The sequence below is a fragment of the Erythrolamprus reginae genome, chromosome 1 (genome assembly GCF_031021105.1).
Source record: "Erythrolamprus reginae isolate rEryReg1 chromosome 1, rEryReg1.hap1, whole genome shotgun sequence".
Lineage (NCBI taxonomy): Eukaryota > Metazoa > Chordata > Lepidosauria > Squamata > Dipsadidae > Erythrolamprus > Erythrolamprus reginae.
Window position 1 is genome coordinate 50,057,160 of NC_091950.1, and position 23,806 is coordinate 50,080,965.

The following is a 23,806-nucleotide window of genomic DNA, read 5'->3' on the forward strand; positions in this document are numbered from 1 at the left end:
AGGACACGAGCGGCGAAGTGACTTGGAGAAATGGGAAGTCCAAACCGGCCGGTTTCAGCTTCACATTCCTCCAAGTCATTTCGCCGCTCGTGTCCTGGCTAAACCGGGCAGCAGGAGACAGGCTTTGAGTTTTGGCTGCGGGGGGAGAAGTAGGACTTTCCTAACTCCCTCGCCCCGCAGCCAAAACTCAAAGCCTGTCTCCTGCTGCCCGGTTTAGCCAGGACACGAGCGGCGAAATGACTTGGAGGAATGAGCTTCACATTCCTCCAAGTCATTTCGCCGCTCGTGTCCTGGCTAAACCGGGCAACAGGAGACAGGCTTTGAGTTTTTGGCTGCGGGGGGAGAAGTAGGACTTTCCTAACTCCCTCGCCCCGCAGCCAAAACTCAAAGCCTGTCTCCTGCTGCCCGGTTTAGCCAGGACACGAGCGGCGAAGTGACTTGGAGGAATGGGAAATCCAAATTGGCCGGTTTCAGCTTCACATTCCTCCAAGTCATTTCGCACCCCCAACCCTACCCGGGTTTGGGGGAGTGCTAGCGAGCCCCCCATGTCGGCGGGGACCTTTTAAAACACCCGCCCGGCTTTCCAATGAGTCCCGAAGACAAACGTCAAACTTCCGCGTTTGTCTTCGGGACTCATTGGAAAGCCGCGCGGGTGTTTTAAAACGTCCCCGCCGACATGGGGGGCTCGCTAGCACCCCCCCAAACCTGGGTTGGGGGTGAGGGGGGTGCTAGCGAGCCCCCCATGTCGGCAGCGATGTTTTAAAACAGCCCCGCCGCCCCCAATCTTCGGCTCCTCACTAGCGCTGCGGAAGTTAAAAACACCATCTGCACATGCGCAGATGGTGTTTTTACTTCCGCAGCGCTACTTCGCGAAAACCCGCTCGTTGCGGGGGGTCCTGGAACGGAACCCTCGCAACGAGCGGGGGATCACTGTAGTGCCACTTCTATTTTTTTATTTTATTTAATTTCATTTAACAAATTATTATAATCATTCAACTACCCATATAACTCTGGGAAGATAGGTGAACATAACCAAACTACAGCAATTCAATTAAAAAAAACTGAGTCAAGGCCCCTAAAATATATTATCAACACATCAAACAAAACCATACCCATCAATGTCCTGGCTCCAGCCTGTGCTTGTTTAAACATTATTTTGACATGGATATGCCACATTTCATTCAATGATCAGAACAGTTCATAGTAATGAAAATATTAAAAAGAAAAAAGAAAATGATAGGCAATAAGCGATGTAGTAAAAATTAATAGAAGGGTGTAACCACGAAAAATGGGTGCAATGTTCAATACCATTCCCAACTAATATTCATATTAAATATGTATAACACTATACTAAAAAATACAATTTTGATGGAAGAAGGAACTTAAAATAAACTAGCATGGAGACATGCAACAATAGGTTATCTCCAGAGATTCTTAGTTTCTAATGTGGTTGAATAATAGAAAAAAAGTTACTGAAGTTTTATTTATTTTTAATAAAATATTTTAAGTTCAGTGATTTATTCTTGTGGACTCTTAATAGGCATAGTAAAGTTCCTAGATATTATCCAATTTGTTCTAATGAATGTTTTCCCACACATGAATAGCTGAAGTAATACCTTTCGGGGTTGTACAGAAACCCAAGGTTGTTCCTTCATTTGATCAATCTGTTCCCAAACTTTTGAAAGTTCAGACCAGACTCCTTTAAGGTCCTGTAGCTCTTCTAAGGCAACCTGTGATGAAAAAGTTAAACATAAGCATACATTAAAATAGGTATATATTCAGTGATAAAATATATGATTTCTGAAGAACCACCGTAATTATAGCAGGGCATATATTTATATGTGTTTCTAGTTTGAATCTTATTAACTGTAAAACATTCATGTTCTAATTCTTGGAATTCAAACTGTGATTTTTCTTACCTGGACACGTTCTTCACTGCCACTGAGAAGTCCTGTATCAGTAAGCTCCAGAGCTTCTTTGGCTTTGGCGCATTTTTCACGGTCATCTTTCAATCTTCCAAATTTTCCTTCATAGATGGTAAGTGCTTGGAGAGCTTCTTCTGGACGTAGGTTGCCCTTAAGAAAGAAGTTACAAAACTTCTTAATACAAAATTTAAAATATGCTACTTTAGAAGTCACTATTGCATAATTTGACATTGGCACTTTCTATCATATTTTAGCCTTACAGCTGCTATAAAACACCCTTAACTAATTTCGGGATATATCTTATGTATTCCTAGGATACTATTAAGTATTGTGGAATTCTACACAGGGAACGTGGTGTGTATTTGAAATAATGCATACTTCTCAGGTAGTAAGAACATTGTATTAGGTCTATTGTTTCAATCACCATGTTCAACCAGATCAGCAAAATTAATTATAGGTTTGTGATATCATAAGAAGTATCACCAAAACAATATTAAATCCATGAAAATATATGGAGTGAAAATAATAAATAGATCTCCAAATGCATATATTTCAGCTAAAAGATAAAAAGAACTGCTTGAATTAATGGAAACTTACTGTTACAGGCTTTGTTTTCTCCCAGTCTGTCAATAAGTCCACAGTGCGGGTTTCCACAGCTCGATCTTCTTGAACAATCTTCATCTGCAAATTTGCTACTTGTTGCTGAATGGCAGAATCCTTTCGTCGCATAATATCATTGAAAGCACCCCATTCTCCTTCAATGTTGTCAATATACAACCAGGATGAAGGAAACTGGAATCTCTGCTTCTCAAGCAAGCGCTGGCCATTACGGTACAGCTATATGGTCAGAAAAAAGAAGATATATGATAAGATCAAAAGATACCTAAGCTGTTATTTTAAATTCGCAGCTGCTACTATAATTTAAAGCACTTAATCATTTTAATTAGTTGAAAAGGTATATTTTTAAAGTCTAAATTGACAAAGAATTTATAATCAGGATGTATCCTTTCAAAACTTTTTTTTAAAAAAAATATGCCAAACAAGCTTACCTCAACTTGTTTCTCAAATTGCTTGATTTTGCGTTTCAGGGACTGAACATATGTGATAAAAGTGACAGCATCAGATGTGCTAGCTGTATCCACTGAATGTTGCTCCAATTCTTGACGTGACTACAAGAAATGGAATAAAGCACAAAGCTATCATTATATCAGGAAACAGAGTAATTTACAACAGTGAAGCCTGCTCTAAAAATTGATAGCTCAGAAAGGGGATGCCACTGTTGCTAATGTTTCTCCCACCCTAAGATTCCTAATGCAATAAAAACTATGGAAAAAGACAACTCTACCTGTAAGTAGAGTATTACATGAGATCAATTAGTTTACCTATTCTTTTTGTTTTTGTATAGGGTAACTTAATATAATAAATCACAAACATATTTATTATAGAATATTCTTACCTTGGAAATCTGAGAATGGAATTCTGTCATGTTTTGGCCCAGCATTTGACCAAATTTGCTGAGAACTTCTTTATGCCAGGAGTCATACTTCAAGTTCACTTTAGATTGAACCTACACAATGAAGATAATGATACTTTTATTCTATATGGTTCTATCTCTATAGCAAAAAATCTACTTTTATATTTATATTGCATTTCCTTATTCCCATTTTTTTGGCATACGTTAAGGGAAAGTAACTAAAAATACCCAGCAATATTTATGTTTTTGACTTTCAAAATTTACTTTATAGTCTCATTAGCTACTAAATTAACAAAAGAACAATATTACTCAATAGCATGTTTGGAACTGTTTACCTTTCCATAATCTATGATAACAGGCCCAAATTCTTTTCTAGTTTCTGCATTGTCAAAGGTTCCTCTGGCTTTTCTGATTTGAACCAACAGCGCTTGCCACTTGTTTAAATCTTCTCCAAGTCTGTTATAGATATTTTCAGCTTGCATGTCCCATAAACACTGGTACTGCAGCCAAACCTACAAACCAAGCACACACAGAAAGAAAACTTAAGCAATTTTAAGAAAGAAGTCATAATTTCTGAAATTAGAAAACTACTTTTATGAATTTAAAGTCTTTCAAAAACAAAATATAAATTCTCAAACCTATAAAATTAATGTATATGATAAGAGCATAAAGGCAGAACATTCAGCAATAAATAATCAATCTAGACATCAGTCAATCACACAGAATACTAATACATTATCTCAAAATGAACTACCGAGAAACAAACTACAATCCTACCTTAACATATTGCTCCACCTCTGTTACAATTCCCTTGACAGCAGAATAAGCTTCCTCCAGAGCTGAAGGACCATCTGGCATCCTTGTCAAAGCATTACGATAAAACTTTTCTTCTTCTGATAACTCATAGTGCACACCAACCTAAGCAGATCCAGAATTAAATACAGAACAATTTAGAACAATTAGCAATTTCACCAAAATTCTTGAATGTCTCACGAATTCTTTGAATTCTTTGATTGAAATGTATGTGTATGTCTTCATGTGTTTTACCTGGTATCTTTGACTTTGGATTCTAGGAAGTGAGAGTATTATTGTCTTCCAAGCAAACAATTCTTGGAAGAGTTTGTATCGGCAGTCTTCAATTGGTGGATTCAAGTAGATCACCTGATTGGTTATTCGTAGTTCATGTACAACATTCTGTAAAAGTATAAAGCCATGTTCAGTTTTGCTATAATAGGTAAAAGATATAATATTCATTTTAAAACCTTTCCAATGTTAACCTGATTGGTTATTCGTAGTTCATGTACAACATTCTGTAAAAGTATAAAGCCATGTTCAGTTTTGCTATAATAGGTAAAAGATATAATATTCATTTTAAAACCTTTCCAATGTTAAACAGTAATCCCTCGCTACTTCACGGTTCATCTTTTGCGGATTTGCTATTTTATGGGTTTTCAAAGGGGGTTTAAATCCATTAAAAATGTTAAACTTAATTTTTAAATTAAAAATTAATAAAACTCTTCTACAGTACTACTGGTAGGATATCACATGTAGTTCCAGCTTAGAAACATTATAGAATGACTGTTTAATGCAAATGGTGGGTTTTAAAAGTCCAAATACTTGTTAAATACATTAAAAAATATATTTCCTCTACTTCACAGAAATTTGTTTTTCACGGGTGGTCTTGGAGCACATCCCCCGTGAAAAATGAGGGATCACTGTAGTTGGAGAAGAGGTTACCATCAGAGGTGGGTTCTAACTTAACTCAGTGCTGCTTCGCTTCCTCCTATGCTACATGGGCATGCTATGTGGGCATGCCTCATGGGTGTGCGTGTGCAGTGCCGAAAAATCCGGGGGGGTCGGGTAGGGTGGGGAAGCCAAAAACAAGATGGCAAAAGTATGCACAGTGCCAGAAACATGGCTTCTGCACATACTCAGAAGACAAAATAAATAAAAATTTAAAAATTAAATTTTAAAAAAGATGGCAGCGCCCACAGACCTGCACTGACTAAACAGATTATGTGATGACATTATGACATCACCAGCGGGTCACTACCAGTTCCGGAGAACCAGTTTGAACCCTCCTCTGTTACAATGTGATAGACCACGTTGCCCAGATAAATTACTTCAAACTATCTCAAAACTGATATATGAAATTATTTCATTAACTGTTTAATGTGTGCAAAGCCTAAGAACTAGAGTCAACTTGTTTTTTTTACTTATCCCACCACTTTATTCTTCTATTCTTTCACAAATTGCAAATATTCACATGAAAAGGACTTTAGGACAGAGACCTGTCTTTTTTGACTATGAAACATATATTCATTTATCTTATTTGTCTGATGTTCCAATAGAAAAACTGAACTCTGGAAGTTCAGTGAGATAAAGACAACAAGAGAATAAATAGGAGGTACACAAAAAGAAATAAACATAATCCACATGCTGGAAACCAGATTAAAAGTTGGGGAAAAAACTATTAAAATCATTAACTACTGATTAGTCATAGAAGAACATGGGCATCCCATTTTTCACTAATCCCCAAACTTTAATAAATTGCCAATGTGACGCTCATAAGGTAGAATTTTTTTAGTAAAACTCTAGAAGATAGCTTCTCTGAATTATATTTACTGCATTTCTGCAAATATGAATACACTTCAACAAAATCACTACTGGTGTTCTTCAACAGATACCAATATTATTAAAACTGCACAGATATAGTTTCAAGTGAAAACTTCACTTACTTTGATTTTAGGTTCTCCACCTGGTTTATGACTGACTTGTGGAGCATCTGTATCCATATCTACTTCAGCTTTGTCATCAGCTTGACCAAGGAGTACTTGTGTCCACGCTCTCAAGCCAGCTTGCAGACGAACGCCTAGTATTCTCTCAATCTACGATGCAAATATGTCCAACAATTGTATCACTTGACAACAGTGCTTATTTTTATTCATATTTTAAATGAAACTTGTTTGCCAATGGTTCCACTGAAAGGTTACAGAATATGCAACAGAAGGGCGAGTTAGACAGAGTTCATATAATACATGGTGTCATGAAGACTTAGGTCTGTGACTGCCATTTTTAACAACTGTTTGAAGTTATGATGGTACAAAAAAAGTAATTCTATAGCCAGTCCTCACATTTACCACCACTGCAGCATCCCCATGGTCGTGTGATCAAGATCTGGGTGCTCTGCTTGTTTGTGACAGTATAATAATTTTTCAGCTTCTCCATTCAAAATAATTTTAGGAACCTCCATTTACCACCAGCACAATATATCCTTCCCATTGCTATGCTGGATCACATAGCTTAACAGTTTTAGTAGAGTGCTTAATAACCAAGGAAAAGCATATTTCTAGAATCAATTGTTTGTTCAATTCCTATTGTCTTTTATCTCGTAGAACCTTGTCATTTTTCAATATGCATTTAAGCATGTTATCATCTGAACAGAAAAACTGATAAAAATAGTATTATCATACGAAAACAGATTGGATTTTTAAAAGATTTAAGCTTAAGTAACATTGTACTATTACGTATGTTTGCAGATACGCTTTATTGAGCTATATTGAGGGCTATTTTCAGGTAAGTGTATCAACTTGGAATTTAGCAACTGAATAGAAAGGAAATAAAAAGAAATGTGTACTTCAACCAGCTTTTCAGATTCCTTCCCAACATATAAGCCAGAGAGTTTAGGAAGCTTACCTCCATATCTAACTTATTCACCCAAATGGGCAAATTGGAATAGGAATGAAGATTCAGATCATCCACAGCCTTCTGAACTCTGTTCAAAATTTCAGAGAATGTTTTGTTGTCATACATGCATGTTTCCAAGGATCTGACTTCCAGGTCTATTTTCTCTTCAATGATAAGCAAGTCATCCACCTAGAAGATAGAAAATAAGCACTTAGTATTTAACAAACCTTCCCCCACCCCCAAACTTGGTAATTACATAACAATTTTATAGTCATAGGACAAAGCAATTATGTTTGGAAGAGTAAGCGGTAAAAGGAAACCAGGCTGTCAAAGAACATGGTGGCTTGTCACCATCAAAGCTGACACTATAGAGTATAGAAAAACTCAATAGACACGGTGCAAGATCAGGTGGTGTGCAGAGATCTGGCCTATAGAATCGCCAAGAGTTGACTGAATGGATAACATCATCATAATTTACAGACCTAATTTGGTCTAGTGCCCTGGTTCCCAAAGTGGGGCCCACACCCCACAGAGGGGCAATTTTCTTTTTAATGGGGGCAATTGGAACCTTCTCTAAACCAAGTTAATGGCTTTTTAGACTTTCTCCATGTGAGTAGGAGTTCACTTTTTGAATAGTAAGAATCATGTTGCGCGTGGGGGGGATCAGGAGTTTAGAGATACTTAGGTAGGGTATAGCCAAAAAAAGGTTGGGAACCACTGATCTAGTGGTTAAGGCACTGGGGTAGAAACCAGGAGACTAATTCTAAGTCCTACTTTAGGCATGAAAGCCGGCTGGATGATTTTGGCCCTCTACCAGCCCATGACGCCAGGCTATCATGACAACACTTTGTTAATCTAAAAAGTGGATCCTGCAGTTACAGGAAGGAAAAAAAAGTAGCATAAATTGTATCAGCTAAGTCATCTAGCTTTTTTAGTATATTTAGGAATTGATATATCTATTTTTTTGGTCTCTAGAGAAATGCCTGCAGAAACAAAACATGGAATGAGGTTTTATAAAAGATTATTTCCTGCTCTCAATCTTACATTTTGCTCTTGTTGAAACATTAATGGGTCACTCATCCATTTAAAACCCAAAACTTCAAACAACTATGACAATAAACTAACCTTTTCCTGGAAGTTGAAGACTGTCTCTGCCAATCGCTGAACGTAAGGATCAAGCTTGTAAGATTCCCACACCAGTGCAATGCCCTCTGCAATCAAAGCCTGCACTTCTTTTTTAAGACCCGCAACCAAGAGAGAAATGGTATTTCGCTCTTCTACTTTTTCACAAGTACGTTCGTATGTGCGAACACTCTCAATCAAAGAGATGGCGAAAGGATAGAGCTGATTGGCTTGGTGAGCTTTGTTGACTATTGCAAGAGGGACCCGAAATCCAAGCCACTTGAGGTTACGGACTTCTTTGGATAGTGTAATAATTTCTGGGAGGAAGTTAACCTTCAGCTTGAGGACATTTCCTGTTCTGCCTCTCACACGAGTACTCTCAATGGTAAAAATGCGACCAGAGACACCAAGGTTTCGCTGCTGAACCTTCCGAGCCCAATCATCAAATATTTCTTGAGTGTTGAGCTTCATACGGAAACTGTCTCCATCTTGCTTCAGCTTCTGTCCTTCTACATGGTTCTCCCAGCCCTTTCCAAGAACATCTTCAACACGCTTCATGTAAGCTGTAAGTTGCCTGTCAATCTGTTTAGCCCAGATTATAGATCCTGCGACAGGAGGCAAATCTCGAACGTGACTCATTTTACAAGCTTGACTTTGAGGATACTGAACTTTGAATTTGTCATGAAGTGATTCTATGTCGTCTTTCACACGTTGGATTAACTGTGTTTGGTATTCACGGATGGCACCTCTAATATGTGGCCGAACAAATAGAGCATTAAATCTGGAGAAGATTCTGAACATTTCATTGGCATTCTTGGCTGTGCCAAGCTGATCTCTGAGACGAGCAGTAATGCGGGTTTCAACCCTATCGATTCTTTCATCATATCGCTTCATTGCAGCTTCCCAGGCTTCTGTACCTTCTTTGGAAACATCCAAGCCATCTACTTCTTTCACGTTCTCATAAGCAAGATTTACTTCCTCAATTGCATTAGCATCAGCGGCATCAAACAGCACTTCTGCTACTTTCATATCTTGAGGCTCAGGCACGTCTCCCTGATTTTGCTGGGCCACAGCGGTAACCTAGCAATTAATAGAATATTTATCATCCAGTATTCATAAAAGTAGGCTTTTAATACTCAAAATAAATATGGGTCTTAATATTCAACAAGGTTTCTTAAGATAACCCCAAGTCCTATTCATTTAAATTCAAGATGCCAGCATGTTTGCTGTCAGTTTTCACCATCTATTTTACTATATTTTTGCAATATTTATCCCTATTTTTTTGGCCATTCAAACCATTTTTTGGAAAGCTGGTTTGTAATACCCTTTTCAATTAAAAAGAGCCTTCACAGAAGCCTATGAAACAAACATCTGCAAGATTAAATGCATGCTTATGATTTGGAAAACCTATCAATATTTTAACAAAAATGGCAACATGAATTACCTGAGGCCGTAGGACTCTGACAATGACTGCTCTTAGTTGTTCATGTTGTCTCCGAAACTTCCTCATTTGGTCAAGACGAGCCTGCAGCTTTCTGTGGGCAGGATTGATACGCCATACCATCTTCAAGTTCTCTTCTCGCTTTCTTTTCACAATGTCTCTTAGTAGGACCTGAAGTTTCTCATATTCATCATCCCAAGATTGGAAGACTTCAAAGCATGCCACCATGACCTGAAATAATATTGAATAAAGGAAGTTTATATATCTTGTATTTTTTTTAGCTTATTATATACTACATAGTTTACTTAAAATCCGTCTCCTTGATTTACAGAGAGACACAACAAGTAATCAGTCATTATGAAACAAATATTATTTCAGGGCTGTTTGATTATGTCTCCAAAATTTCAGAATGTTTTAAATTGAAATCTATGAGAAAGCTACCTTCAAAAAGTTATGCAGAATCACCACGCTGTCAATATGAGTAATTTGCTTCAATGCTACGGTTTTTGTGCAATGGGAAATAAGCTGTGAGTCTTCTGAGATGAAGCTAATATTCTGTCCTAATGTTTTGCCTATTCCCTCATTGTATCTGCATATAAGCAAGACTTACCTTCTCAAATTCTTCATAGGCAACGTGCATCAGTTTTCGTGTGCCCAATACTTTGAGTAACTGGGAACTTAAGTCTCTTGAAATGGCTTCCACTAAGCGCAGAGCTCTTTGAATAGGATATTTTGTATTTCTGATTTTTCTCAGGTGAGTGAATATTGCCACCAATGCCTGTCGTATTTTATCCAGTTCAGTTGCAGACAACAAATCATTTAGAGGGAAGTCTTTCATTAATGGATTATAATCATTAACTGTCTCCAATGCCTGTTTCAGACCTGGGTGTTAAAAAAAGGAGAAAATGGATATTTGTCTTACCTAATACCCTCCATCTCATAGCATTCATGCAAGGGTTAACTTGTCTAGTATCCAATCAGGACTGAGTCTGAAAATTAGATGACACACCTCCTTATTCTGTGACTTCTGCTTTTCGATGAAGGTGTTAATGCAGACAGACATGATGCTCCTGTTGCTGAGAAAACCATCGAAGGGCAAGGCTGGCTGCTACATGGAAGGGGATGGATGCTGTCTCCATGGCTACGATGGAGCGTATCAGGTAAGAGCAACGCCTCATATCCATGCCCCTGGAGACAGCATCCATGCAAGGGACATACCAAAGTTGGCTGTCCTAATGGGAGGGAGCAGCCCTGTCTTGCAATTCCCGGTCTGAGCGAACCCACTGAAGAACTTGCTGACTAAAAGCTGCCTCCACCAAAGCATACGAAGCCAGCTTATAATGTTGTATGAACAGAGAAGGCGAAGACCAGGAAGCCACCCAATAAAAGTTTTGCAAAAAAAGTTCCGTTACTTCCTCAATTGCATTAGCATCAGTGGCGTCAAACAGCACCACTTCTGCTACTTTCATAGAAGACAAGCATCACTTCGATGGTGAAGCTCCAGTTTCTTTCTTGAGGATTTTTTATTTTATTTTTTATTTTTAAGGGTGATTCCCCCACCCTGCCCTATTGAGCCCCATTTGGGTAGGATTTAGGTGTCTTTAAATCCTTTAACGAGGATCCAAATCCCCTCTCAGAATGGCTGCCCTGGAAGAAGTGGCATATGCCATCTTGACTCCCTTCACGTGGCACAGGCAAATAAGGCAGCAAAAATAAAAAGGAGGGCGGAAGGAGGGGAAAAAGAGTCATGAGCCAGCTGTAGAAGCAGGCAGAGGCTAAACAAACTGTGGGGAGAATTCATCTGGCAGGCTAATCTAGTTCCTACAAACAGTTAGCAAACTTGACTGACAAGGCCAAAAATAAAATGGCAGCCAAAAACAAAATGGCGACCAAGGAACCGAGCTTGTGCACTTACCCTGCCCCCCCTGCCCCCAGGAGTGCTGCCACCTTGCCAGTCAAAAAAGGTCAGCGGATTGGAACGGATTCACCGTTCCAGGATCAATTCAGCTTCAGAAGTGCAGAGTTCCCAGGGAGCTTCAAAAGCTGCAGAGCCATGGGCGGAGGGCTGAATCAGCAGCAAAAAAATTCAAGGTCAGCTCATTAAAGGATCAGTGGGGCGGAGGAGCCGCTTGTGCAAGCTTTCCTGCTAGGACTATTAGCCTTGCCACCGCTACAACTGTCTTCTGAAGTATTAGGCAAGTCCTTCTCACTGGAATTAAAAGGCAAGCACTCTTTAGCAAAAAAATAAATAAATCCTTTAAAGGGACAAGCAAACAAAAAAACAATCAGTATGGGAGCTTTTGAAAGCCATGTCCAACGACCGACTGAGTCTTAAAAGCAGAAGTCACAGCCGAGGTGTGTCATCTAATTTGCAGGCTCAATTCTGATTGGATAATAGATCGAATTAACCCTTGCATGGATGCTATTCACGAGTATGAAGATTGGATTTATATTTTTAAGTGCTAAAGCAGTAAAAAAAAATACTTCTGCCAAATTGTTTCTGGGTAGCTCTTACCCGTGTCTGTATCAAAGCTAACAGTAGCATGGAAACGTTTTCCATGTTTCAAAATATCTAATGTTAATAGAACTTCAGGGCTTTCACGCTTCTCCTGAATACGGTAAAGTGCACGTTCCAAATTTAACCAAAAGCTGATTTCTTGCAATGCGGTACCAGATGCAGGATCCCTATCTAATTTGGTCACCTAGAAAGACAAAATGAAGAAGCATATTTAATGAATTAACCCATAATTTTATGTGATGGATATACTTTTCCTTATTCTGCTTCAGTCACTTTAATATATAAATAGTGAACAGAACAATATCAACTTGTGAATACCAACAGAAAAGCAATTATAGCAGAAAACTTTACTTACTTCTTATATGCAAGTAATAAAAATTTGCTAGAATTCAAAAAGTAGTTAAAATGAAGTGGTTAAAATATTGTGGGATATATTAATACAAACTGATAAAATCTTGGCCGGTAACACACTAGATTTAACTGTGGCTGAAAAGTACACAGTGTGGAGAGTTAATGTGGCAATATCAGAATTTAGTAGAATAGAAGACAAAGAATAGGATAAGATCACAAAGTATCAAGGTCCGAAAACTGAAATATTATAGCACAAATTGGCCATGGTGATCTCACTGTCTATTGGCACACTAGGTGCCATACTAAAATATATTGGATGGCAATTTTGGAAATTATACACATTGACAAAATTTCTGTAAATTACAAAAAAACCTCACACTGCTTGGCTCTCTATATAAACTACACTAATATATTATGCTATCCTAGGTTCTTGGGGGGGAAAGTTGATTAGCATGAAGACCAACACCAGCTAAAGAAGTGGCAACTGTATTTTCACATTTTTACACAACAACAACAACAACGAGGGCCAAAGAGTACAGTTTATTGATATCGCTATACTAGGAGACGCCAGAGTCCAAGAAAAAGAACTGGGGAAAAAATCAAGAAATATCGTGAGCTGGCCACTAAAACTAGAAGGCTATGGATGATACAAGTATCTGTGATACCCATTGTCATCGGGCACTTCCTGCAATAACACCAGCGGAACTGCAAAGTACTGCACTACTTGGAACATCATATATTTTAAGATACTTGGTTAATACCTAGGATGCTGGCAGCAACCCGTATCAAACATTAGCACCAGTCAATGGTATTTGTGATACATTTTTGAATGTTCAGTTGACTGAGCTTTATGTTTAATGAATAAAGTATAATACTAATACATTTTCCAATTTACCTTTTGGATTTCTCTAATCCAGCGGTTAACTCCAGATTGTAGTTGGTTGAGAAAAGTTGGGTCTTCAACTTTATCACCAAAATCTGTAACCTTTGGTTTTTCGCCACGTTCATAGCATTGCTTGGCAACATTAGTGATAATTGGATGAATTGGTAAACTAATCTCTGGTATTTCAATATTCTGCTGCAAATGCAGAAGTCCCATTTCAAGTTCTGCGATTTTTTTCTCAACTGAGGGAGCCATTTTATCCCCATCCCTTAAGATAAATACAAAGCAGGGTAAATGAAAATCTACATATGTAATTAAGACATATACATTTATTATTATTATTATTATTATTATTATTATTATTATTATTATTATTATTATTAAGATTTGTATGCCGCCCCTCTCCGCAGACTCGGGGCGGCTCACAGCAGTGATAAAAACAATATACAGTAACAAATCTAATATTAAAGTTTAAAATAACAATTTTACATTAAAAAGCCCAAAAAGCCCAGTACAGTGGTACCTCGTGATACGAACCCCTCGTGATATGAACTTTTGGAGATACGAACCCCGGGTTCAGAAATTTTTTGCCTCCTCTTATGAACTTTTTTCGCCTTACAAACCCGCCGCCAATCGCAAAAATGGCGCTCCGCTGGGCAGCACTGCCCAGTTGTAACCTTCTGAAATAGCCGGGCGCTTCTCGGCGGCCTCCAGACCCAAACTTTTGCCGAACGTCCGGGTTTGGCGTTCGGGAGAAGCGCCGCCGCCCGTCTGTCACCTTCTGAAAAAGCCAGGCGCTTCTGGGTGTTCTCCTGAATGCCGAACACAGAAGTTCAGCAAAAGTTCGGGTTCGGGTTCTGGAGGCTGCCGAGAAGCGCCCGACTATTTCAGAAGGTTACAGCCGGGCGCCGCCGCCCAGCGGAGCACTGTTTTTGCGATCAGCGGCAGCGTTTTCGGCTGATCTGGAGGCTCAAACGGAGGTGGGGAATCCCAATAGGGAATTCCATGGGTGGAGCTTTGACATCACGAAGACGTCCTTCCTGGAGGCCACGTTAGTTCTAAGCTCCTTAGACCATTACTCAGTTGCTCAGAGAGGAATACCATGTCGAGTGCGTGTCCTCTCTCATGAGCCGGACCCTGTACTACTTGAGTCAGGTCCATGGCTGTTATGGTGGCCATGAACTCCTGCGCTAGCCCAGACATTTGCACACAATTCAGAATACATTTGCCACCAACACAAACGTAAGGTAAGATATTACTACAATTTAAAATAAACTTGATAAAGGAATGAGATGTGCCACTTAATTAACTACTGTTACAATGTTTCCACAGGGAATCACACACTTCAAAAAGTTATCGCTTTCCTAAAAGAACCCACGGGAGGAACATTAAATGCAGCTCGAAGCATCAATCTTTCAAATATACTCTTAAAATGTCTTCTAACAATTAGGACCTTCACTATCAAATTTTCCACATTACCTTACTGTATTTTTTAAAAATCCACTCATTTCACAAGAAGAATACTCCTCCGTTCGCAAGAGAATACCTTATGTCACAAGACTTGAAGTTCTAGGCTTGGACAATTTAGAACTACACCACCTTCGATCTGACCTAAGTGTAGCACACAAAATTGTCTGCTACAATATCCTAGCTATCAATGACTATTTCAGCTTCAACCGCAACAATACACAAGCATACAATAGATAAAAACTTAAGGTAAACTGCTCCAAAATTGATTGCAGACGTTACAACTTCAACAACAGAATGGTCAATGCTTGGAATGCACTATTTGACTGTGGTTTTTCCCCCAAATCCTCTAAATGTTAACCTTAAACAGTCTACTATTGACCTCACCCCATTCCTAAGAGATGTGTAAGGGGTGTGCATAAGCGCACCAACATGCCTACCATTTCTGTCCTAATGTCCCCATGTACTTGTAAACATCTCATGCATTCATAACTATGTTTATACATTTTATATATTCACAACCATATTTATACTTTTTATATAATTAATTAATTGGATTTATATAATAATAATAATAATAATAATAATAATAATAATAATATGCCGCCCCTCTCCGGGGATTCAGGGCGGCTTACAGCATATAAAAACACAATACCAAAAAAATCATATCATATACACATATCATATACATACTGTATATCATATACATAATCACATATGTATGCTTGACAAAATAAATAAATAAAGGAATGAATGAATGAATAAATAGAAATACAAATTGTACCAACTAAAGTAGTTACCTATCTGCTTTGCCAGATTCTCTGATGTAGGACTTGAAGAACGGAGCAACAGCATTGCTAATGAAGGAATGCAAAGTTTCATAGGGAGAATCTTCGCTAAGAGTGAGAACTCTGAGCTGGCATGACACAGGCTTGTCCGCATCAATTACTGGTGTCCGCTTAATGAAAGCCAAACTATATAGATTACAAATAAAAAATAAAAATTAGTGAGCATTTACTTAGTTTAACATGAGGACTTTCAATTTCTTGGCAGTTTAAATTTTTTTAAAAAATTGTTTCCCCTGCAAACAAGTACTTAATTAGCTAATAACAATACCAAATATATTATCAAAACCTAAACATAGGTTAAATACTTTTATAGTAGTACAGAACTTATTTTTATATTGTCAGTCTGTCTATCTGTCTGTCAATCAATCAATCAATCAATCAATTTATATGTATGCCCAGCTCACAAGCAAGTGACCGGGTGGCATTCAACAAAACTGAAACAATAAAATCCTACCAAATTACCTGAAAGGCCACAGGTCTAATGACAACATTTTGCCTGATGATAAGTAATTTAGACTCAAATCCATGTCTAATCTACTGATTCCATGAACAGGTTCATGCAATTTTCTTGGCCATAGTATAGAAGTGGTTTGTCACTGCCTTCTGGGGAGGTTTTGACTTCCCACCTATTTTAGAACCATAGTACAAGCGGTGTGCCACAAGGGTCTGTTCTGGGTCCTATTCTTTTTAATATCTTTGTGAGTGACATAGGGGAAGGTTTGGTAGGGAAGGTTTGCCTGTTTGCTGATGACTCTAAAGTGTGCAATAGGGTTGATATTCCTGGAGGTGTCTGTAATATGGCAAATGATTTAGCTTTACTAGATAAGTGTTCAAAGCAATGGAAACTGCAGTTTAATGTTTCCAAATGTAAAATAATGCACTTGGGGAAAAGGAATCCTCAATCTGAGTATTGTATTGGCAGTTCTGTGCTAGCAAAAACTTCAGAAGAGAAGGATTTAGGGGTAGTGATTTCTGACAGTCTCAAAATGGGTGAGCAGTGTGGTCGGGCAGTAGGAAAAGCAAGTAGGATGCTTGGCTGCATAGCTAGAGGTATAACAAGCAGGAAGAGGGAGATGGTGATCCCGTTGTATAGAGCGCTGGCTACAAAAATGGTGGAAGGTCTTAAGCATAAAACTTATCAGGAAAGACTTAATGAACTCAACCTGTATAGTGTGGAGGACAGAAGGGAAAGGGGGGACATGATCGAAACATTTAAATATGTTAAAGAGTTAAATAAGGTTCAGGAGGGAAGTGTTTTCAATAGGAAAGTGAACACAAGAACAAGAGGGCACAATCTGAGGTTAGTTGGGGGAAAGACCAGAAGCAACCTGAGAAAATACTATTTTAACTGAAAGAGTAGTAGATCCTTGGAACAAACTTCCAGCAGACGTGGTTGGTAAATCCACAATAACTGAATTTAAACATGCCTGGGATAAACATATATCCATCCTAAGATAAAATACAAGAAATAGTATAAGGGCAGACTAGATGGACCGTGAGGTCTTTTTCTGCAGTCAATCTTCTATGTTTCTAGTATTTTCTGGTAGTCTGGACATAAAAATTAAACTATTAAAAGAGTATTTAAACCAGGATCAGGCAAGAAAGCTATCCTAACATGAATTTCCACACGATGCATGTGCTGCAACCTAAGATTATACTATAATAGCACAATTCAGCATCAAATTATTAGTAAGTTGCAAAATTTCAATTTCTGAGAAAAATAAAACCCTTAAATAGTTATGTAAGCCTTTGATGTGCTTAACTGTTTTACTAAGCAATTGACTCCCATTGAAAAAGGAGGGGATTGAGCATCCTGTCCCTATTCTTTCCAGTGACTATATAATTCCTTTCAGCCTTGGACCCAAAACCAAACAACCCAAATAAATGTAGTTTCTGATTACAGGACACTTATCTCTTTTCAATTCAGGCCTTACGGGAAATTAAGAACATTACTCATATGACATACTGTCTGTAATGACTGGCACTTTCAACCTTTTTTTGTCAGAAAGTGAAATATGCTTCATAGAATCATCTAACTACAATACTGGCATGAGAAATCTAAATTTAAGGCTAAGTGATGAGAGTACAACCAATCTGTAAATTCACTCTTCAAATGGGAAAGGAGGAGAATAATCCTGATTTTTAAAATTTAATTCCATTTATTTATGATCTGTGTCGAGTACTGATTTCTCCTTTTCAAGTAGGCATGTATGTTAGACATATTTAAAGGCACAGACTTCATACTGACCAGCCTATTTACAGGACATATTTACTGACCTGTTTGATTTTATACCATAATGAATATCAGTGCTTATTCCATAAGAAATACATTCTTTTTCTTCTTCTCCTTCATCGCCAACATCCTCTGCAAAGAATTAAGAAACCTTACTAGCATCAGATTCTCCACTAATACATTTTTATTATGATATATGAAAACGAAAACAAAGGAGAAAAGGAAACATTAGAAAACAAAAAAATACAGGAAGTCATGTGATTTTTTTTTTTAAAAAAGATCATTGAACACCCACTGCAGAAAACAACACTTTCGATTACCTCATACATAGAAAGCAAGTATGTATCAGTAATTTTAAAATTTAAAACTTGGGGTCATACTATCTCTTCAAAACTGAAGACTAATATTTTTTCTTGCTTTGTACTGGCTTAAATTCAGAAAAGTGTAAAAGTCAGGAAAGTGCTAAAAGAGATTGGGAAGTTTGGGGGGGGGGGGGGGAGGCAAGGCTCCGGAAATGAAGATTCCTAAAATTAGAATTGTTTATTGCTGTTATTTATACTATTTTACATACATTGGCTTTTCACTAAACATTTTTGCATCTGAACTATGACAGTTTACAAATAAAGAATTTTCTGCAGAATTCTAACTCTAATTAGATTCAATACAAATAACATTTACACTTAAAAGAAACTATAATTCTCCCAAACATTAGAGGATTCTTTATAAACATACAGGGAAACAATATACAGTATCTTAAGAAAAATGGGACTCGATTATCTATTTCTTAGCTGACAATGCTGTAGTAATGACACCACTGCAATGCAGCACAGTGACGTGCTCTCTGAGAGACACACCCAAATGGGAAACAGAAAGAAAGAGTAATGAGTTTGAACAAATACATCTCTATAGAAAATTGATACTTGTGAACTGTCAGCATTTTTCATAGTATCTAGGATTTAGTTGACATAATTGACAAATGTTCTTATTCTTTTATTAAAAAGCTAAAATACTTTTAGCAAGATTTACTGGACTTTTGTGTTTTAGAAAGGAGAAAAACAAACAAACAAACCAATTCTTGTAAGATCAAGGACATAACCTTTCCAGGGAGTATAAGGAGTCTCCATTGTTTTGCTCAAAATGTTATCATCTTTTGGTCAGAAATCAACATACTTTGTGTCTAAAAACAGACTGTTCTTTAAAGTGCTCCAATATAATTTGCTATTATTTCTGCTTTATAACTTATTCTAAATCAAATTTTTATTTTTAATGAAATAAAATAAATGATGAAATTTATTTAAAAAGAGAAATAAATTCTGGTGTCATTCAGATAAAAAAAATATTATTTTTCCAAAAATACCATCTTGATTATCAGATTACTCCTGAAAAGTCTCAGAAAACCACAATGACTGCAAAATGCAGGGACTGGTTTAACTATTATAAATAAGGATTACATGAGTCTCTAGTAGTGAAGTATTTGCAATGCATACTAATTGCTTACTGGTCATAACTTAAGGTGTGGTCATTAATTTTTAATACACAAAACGGTTTAAGCCTGGTTATTTGAGGAACTATGTCCGATTATGATCCTTTGTGGACATTAAAATGCTTTTATCAGAATACGGTAGCATCTATCTGGGTTAAAAGAGAAGACTCTTTTCCTATATTGTTCCCAGACTAGGAAAACTGCTACAAAGGGTTTCATGATTGGCCTAAATGCTCTAATTACTGACAAAATATTTCAGTTTTTAACTGATGTAATAACTTCTAAATACAGGGTTCCCTCGATTTCCACGGGGGATGCGTTCCGAGACCGTCCGCGAAAGTCGAATTTCCGCGAAGTAGAGATGCGGAAGTAAATACACTATTTTTGGCTATGAACAGTATCACAAACCTTCCCTTAACATTTTAAACCCCTAAATTGCAATTTTCTATTCCCTTAGCAACCATTTAGATTATTACTCACCATGTTTATTTATTAAAGTTTATTTAAAAAAATATTTATTAAAAGCAGACGAAAGTTTGGTGATGACATATGACGTCATCGGGTGGGAAAAACCGTGGTATAGGGAAAAAACCGGCGAAGTATTTTTTAATTAATATTTTTGAAAAACCGTGGTATAGACTTTTCGCAAAGTTCGAACCCGCGAAAATCGAGGGAACACTGTATTTGTTAGCTACCATGACTGTCCCTTTGAAAATACAACACTGAGTGAATATAATACCAGAATTTGTAACTTAAACTTTACATAATTGGTTTATATCTCAAGTCAGTAATTTGGTTCATACAATTTAGAATTGCTTGATAAACTTAAGATATTTGCAAGATATTATTCTTAACTTATTCTGCAGCATTTTCAAATTATAAATTTTATTAAATTGCAAAAAAGAAAAAAACACAGTCAAGACTTTTTGTATAGCTATTTGTCAGTAGTGTAATGAACAGAATTATCAATTAAAATGCACTGTTTTGATTATCATTAAATGCTAGTTGATATCACTTAAGTGATATTAGCAATTACTGCACAACATATCTCAAAAAGGGCTAGTTCTCAATTATCAAAAAGGACCTAAAGCTAAAAATTCCTTACTTTTCATTCAAATGGAAATGAGAAGGGTGTCTTAGTAACACAAATAATCAAGTTGTATTATTACAATGATTTTAAAATGTAGTGCACAAGACAGTTCCAACAAAATCTGTAAATCTACTTACAAGATCTATAATAACTTTATCAAATTTATTTTATTTGTAAAAGACCATAAAGAATCTACCACTCACTTTGGAAAATACCCAAATATCTTTCAAATATACTTAGCCACAAAATGAATCCTACCACTAATTTAGAGGTTTTGCAGAATTAACAATGAATGGAATGGAATTGAATAAGTGTTTACAAAGAGTTGTACAATTCTTAGACTATAAAGAACATTAGAAGAAACCATGTGTTTACTGAAGTAATTAGTATTTTTATATAAAGCAAAAATATTCTAAATTATTTCCTGAAATTCCAATAATACCTATCAGTATTTTAAATATTGCAAATGATTAGGTATTGTTGAATGACTTCTAAACCTGCTTAAAGAAGTTGGAGATATTTGGATGGCATTCTTCCTTGCCACTCCCAAGGTATCAAATTTAATCAATTAGTAATTGTATTTGCTCATTAATATTTTCATTTTTAGAAAGTTTAAAATTCACCTCTTCAACTAAGCTTCCATACTATTCTGTGACAATGTGTGAATTTAGATTTATATTATTTTTAATCTTACCTTTTATAAAACTAATAATTTTTTTGACAAAGAAATTGAATTTCACCTATGGAAGTTTTGTGTTTATACTATAGTTATATACTTTTAATTATCTGTAAGCCATGGAAATCTACATTTAAACTGCTAAGTACATATTCAATAATGCTGTGGGGCCTTATTGGTGTTCCATCTTGTGAACATTTTTGTATTTATTAGGAAATGCAAAATATTATTAAGAAAACAGTATGTTTTCCCAAACATTTCTTGATCTTGAAGTTAAATAATTTACAATGAAAATACGCACGCATGCACACACACATATACATTTCTGTTGAATCACCCTGGCATACCCAAATATTGGAGGAACTTAATGCTTCCTTTTGTCTTGAAATAGCTATACTAGTCTCCCTTCATTTTCAATTCATCAAAAATGTTACATATATATACATATATCTATCTATATATATAATGGAGATTATTGTGCAAAATACAGGTATTTCAACTCATCTATTAAAGAAGTGTTACAGTGGAATGGTCAGTGACTGATTCTAGCATATTAGTCTTCGGAGAGGGGTGGCATACAAATCTAATAAATTATTATTATTATTACATTGATTACATTATACTGTATTACATTCATAAAGCAAATCAAATTGTTTCCTTTGCTAGCTATTTGATGACACTATTCTCACTGTAAGGAATATAATACTGAGTGGTTTATTAAAAGTTCATTCCAAAATAGGAACTATTGTCCTTTTTCTCTTGCACCTTAGCTACTCACACATTGATCCAATTGTTATACTCATTCTGCCTCCAAGGAAGGCAGAATCATTCTACTTCAAGGATTTCATTCTCCTTCAAGGAAGGCAGAATCCTTTGACACACCTAAAAGTAAGTGATGAGCAGATTGCTTGGTCTCAGGTTTGGCAAATCAAAGTAACTCTCCTGGATGGTTTTGTGCCCCAAATTTACAGGGAAAACAACCTGTTTCCATGTATGAAGCATTATAAAGAAGATGGCAATGGATTGTCAGCCAATGGCAAAACGTTACTGCCATACAGAGCAAATATACTGCTCAAAAAATAAAGGGAACACTCATCCTAGATCTGAATGAATGGAATATTCTCATGGAATAGTTCGTTCTGTACAAAGCTGAATGTGTACAACAGCATGTGAAATTGATTGTCAATCAGTGTTGCTTCCCAAGTGGACAGTTTGATTTGCCTGGAATTATATTGTGTTGTTTAAGTGTACCCTTTATTTTTTTTAGCAGTGTATTTCCACAGTGGGAGGTGAAAATAACCTGGCGGATAAATCAGCTTCTTAGGATCTGATAAAATATTGATTTATAGTAATTGATAAAACAAACATGGCCGATTTGTCCACCCCTGATTATTATGTCAGCTGGGCTCAATCACTTAAGGCCTTGGGAAATATTTAATTATCCATGGATCGAAGCGGCAGACACACACACACACACACACACACACACACACACACACACACACACACACACACTTTTGCCAATCTTTCAAGGCCGGGGCGAGAACTGGGAGAAGCAGAGACACTTTTCTTTCAGGCCAGGGCGGCGACGGGCTTCTTCTTAGTGCTAATATGGATGTCAGGGCTGCAAAAAGCCGAACGGCCACTAATTAAAGGGAGCAGCACCACCACACGAGAGCCTCTCAAGGGAAGCGGCTGCTGACCGGGTGGAAGTAGCTCCCCGGCCGACGATTCAGACAAAGGAGCAAACAAGCCGGGCCGCCATTTTGACAGCCCGCGGCCACACCCTCTCCATCCTTTTCGACCCCGCGCAGCTGCGGCTTCACCGCTGGCCGGCCGAGACCCCCCGCTCGTCGCTTCTTTCCCCGCTCTCTTCCGCCCGTTCCTTCGGCAGCCCATCTGGACGCAGTGCGGCCTCCCCGCCGCGGGTTGACTCACCCTTGAGGGTGGAGCGCTCCACCAAGACTGCGTGGACTTGCGGGTCCGAGAGGAACTTTCGCATCTGTTCCACGGCGCCCTTCTCCTCCAGAGCCGCTTCGAGGGCGGCCGGGGCCTCCCCGCCGTCTTCCAGCAGAAGCGGCACCAGCTTGCGCAGGTGCTTCTGCAGCACCGACACGTCCGCCACATTTTGCACCGCCGAGCCGGCCGCTTCTAAGCCGCCGCCGTCCTCCCCGCCGCCGCCACCCGAATCGGACATGGCCGCTGAGCTTCCTGGGCTGTAAGAGAAGATGGGCAGAGGGCACTTCTAGAAGCGCTGCCCGAGTCTCCCTGCAGCGGAGTTCGGAAACTTCGCACTGAGCACCGCCTCGTCCACGACGCCGCTCTTTTAACCACGCCTTCCTCGCGGCAGCCCCGCCCGGAGGATCCTGGGAAGTGTAGTCGGAAATGATTGCGGCTCGGAAGACCGGGATTTCTCTGCGGCGTAGTTCGATTGGCTCCTTGGCGAGCGAGTTTGTATTTGTATATACTGTACTGTATACTGCTCAAAAAAAATAAAGGGAACGCTTAAATAACACATCCTACGTCTGAATGAATGAAATATTCTCATTAAATACTTTGTTCTGTACAAAGTTGAATGCGCATAACAGCATGTGAAATTGATTGTCAA

The 23,806-nt window shown here is 37.8% G+C and overlaps 1 protein-coding gene across 3 annotated transcripts in view; it reads right to left on the minus strand.

Moving 5' to 3' along the window:
- The window catches only part of DYNC1H1 (dynein cytoplasmic 1 heavy chain 1), a 74,529-nt gene extending 51,031 nt beyond the window's left edge, over window positions 1-23,498 (minus strand). For all 3 annotated transcript variants that reach the window (XM_070752123.1, XM_070752117.1, XM_070752108.1), the window contains exons 1-18: window positions 23,137-23,498; window positions 17,994-18,081; window positions 15,669-15,842; window positions 13,414-13,669; window positions 12,165-12,351; window positions 10,260-10,531; window positions 9,653-9,880; window positions 8,212-9,288; window positions 7,096-7,275; window positions 6,138-6,287; window positions 4,447-4,593; window positions 4,177-4,317; window positions 3,735-3,911; window positions 3,382-3,492; window positions 2,975-3,094; window positions 2,523-2,762; window positions 1,920-2,075; window positions 1,617-1,730 (exon numbers count right to left, since the gene is read on the minus strand). In XM_070752123.1, the coding sequence (XP_070608224.1) occupies window positions 1,617-1,730; window positions 1,920-2,075; window positions 2,523-2,762; window positions 2,975-3,094; window positions 3,382-3,492; window positions 3,735-3,911; window positions 4,177-4,317; window positions 4,447-4,593; window positions 6,138-6,287; window positions 7,096-7,275; window positions 8,212-9,288; window positions 9,653-9,880; window positions 10,260-10,531; window positions 12,165-12,351; window positions 13,414-13,669; window positions 15,669-15,842; window positions 17,994-18,081; window positions 23,137-23,395 (4,077 nt within the window). In that variant the 5' untranslated portion in view covers window positions 23,396-23,498. The remainder of the gene's footprint in view (window positions 1-1,616; window positions 1,731-1,919; window positions 2,076-2,522; window positions 2,763-2,974; window positions 3,095-3,381; window positions 3,493-3,734; window positions 3,912-4,176; window positions 4,318-4,446; window positions 4,594-6,137; window positions 6,288-7,095; window positions 7,276-8,211; window positions 9,289-9,652; window positions 9,881-10,259; window positions 10,532-12,164; window positions 12,352-13,413; window positions 13,670-15,668; window positions 15,843-17,993; window positions 18,082-23,136) is intronic.
- Between the last annotated feature and the right edge of the window lie 308 nt (window positions 23,499-23,806).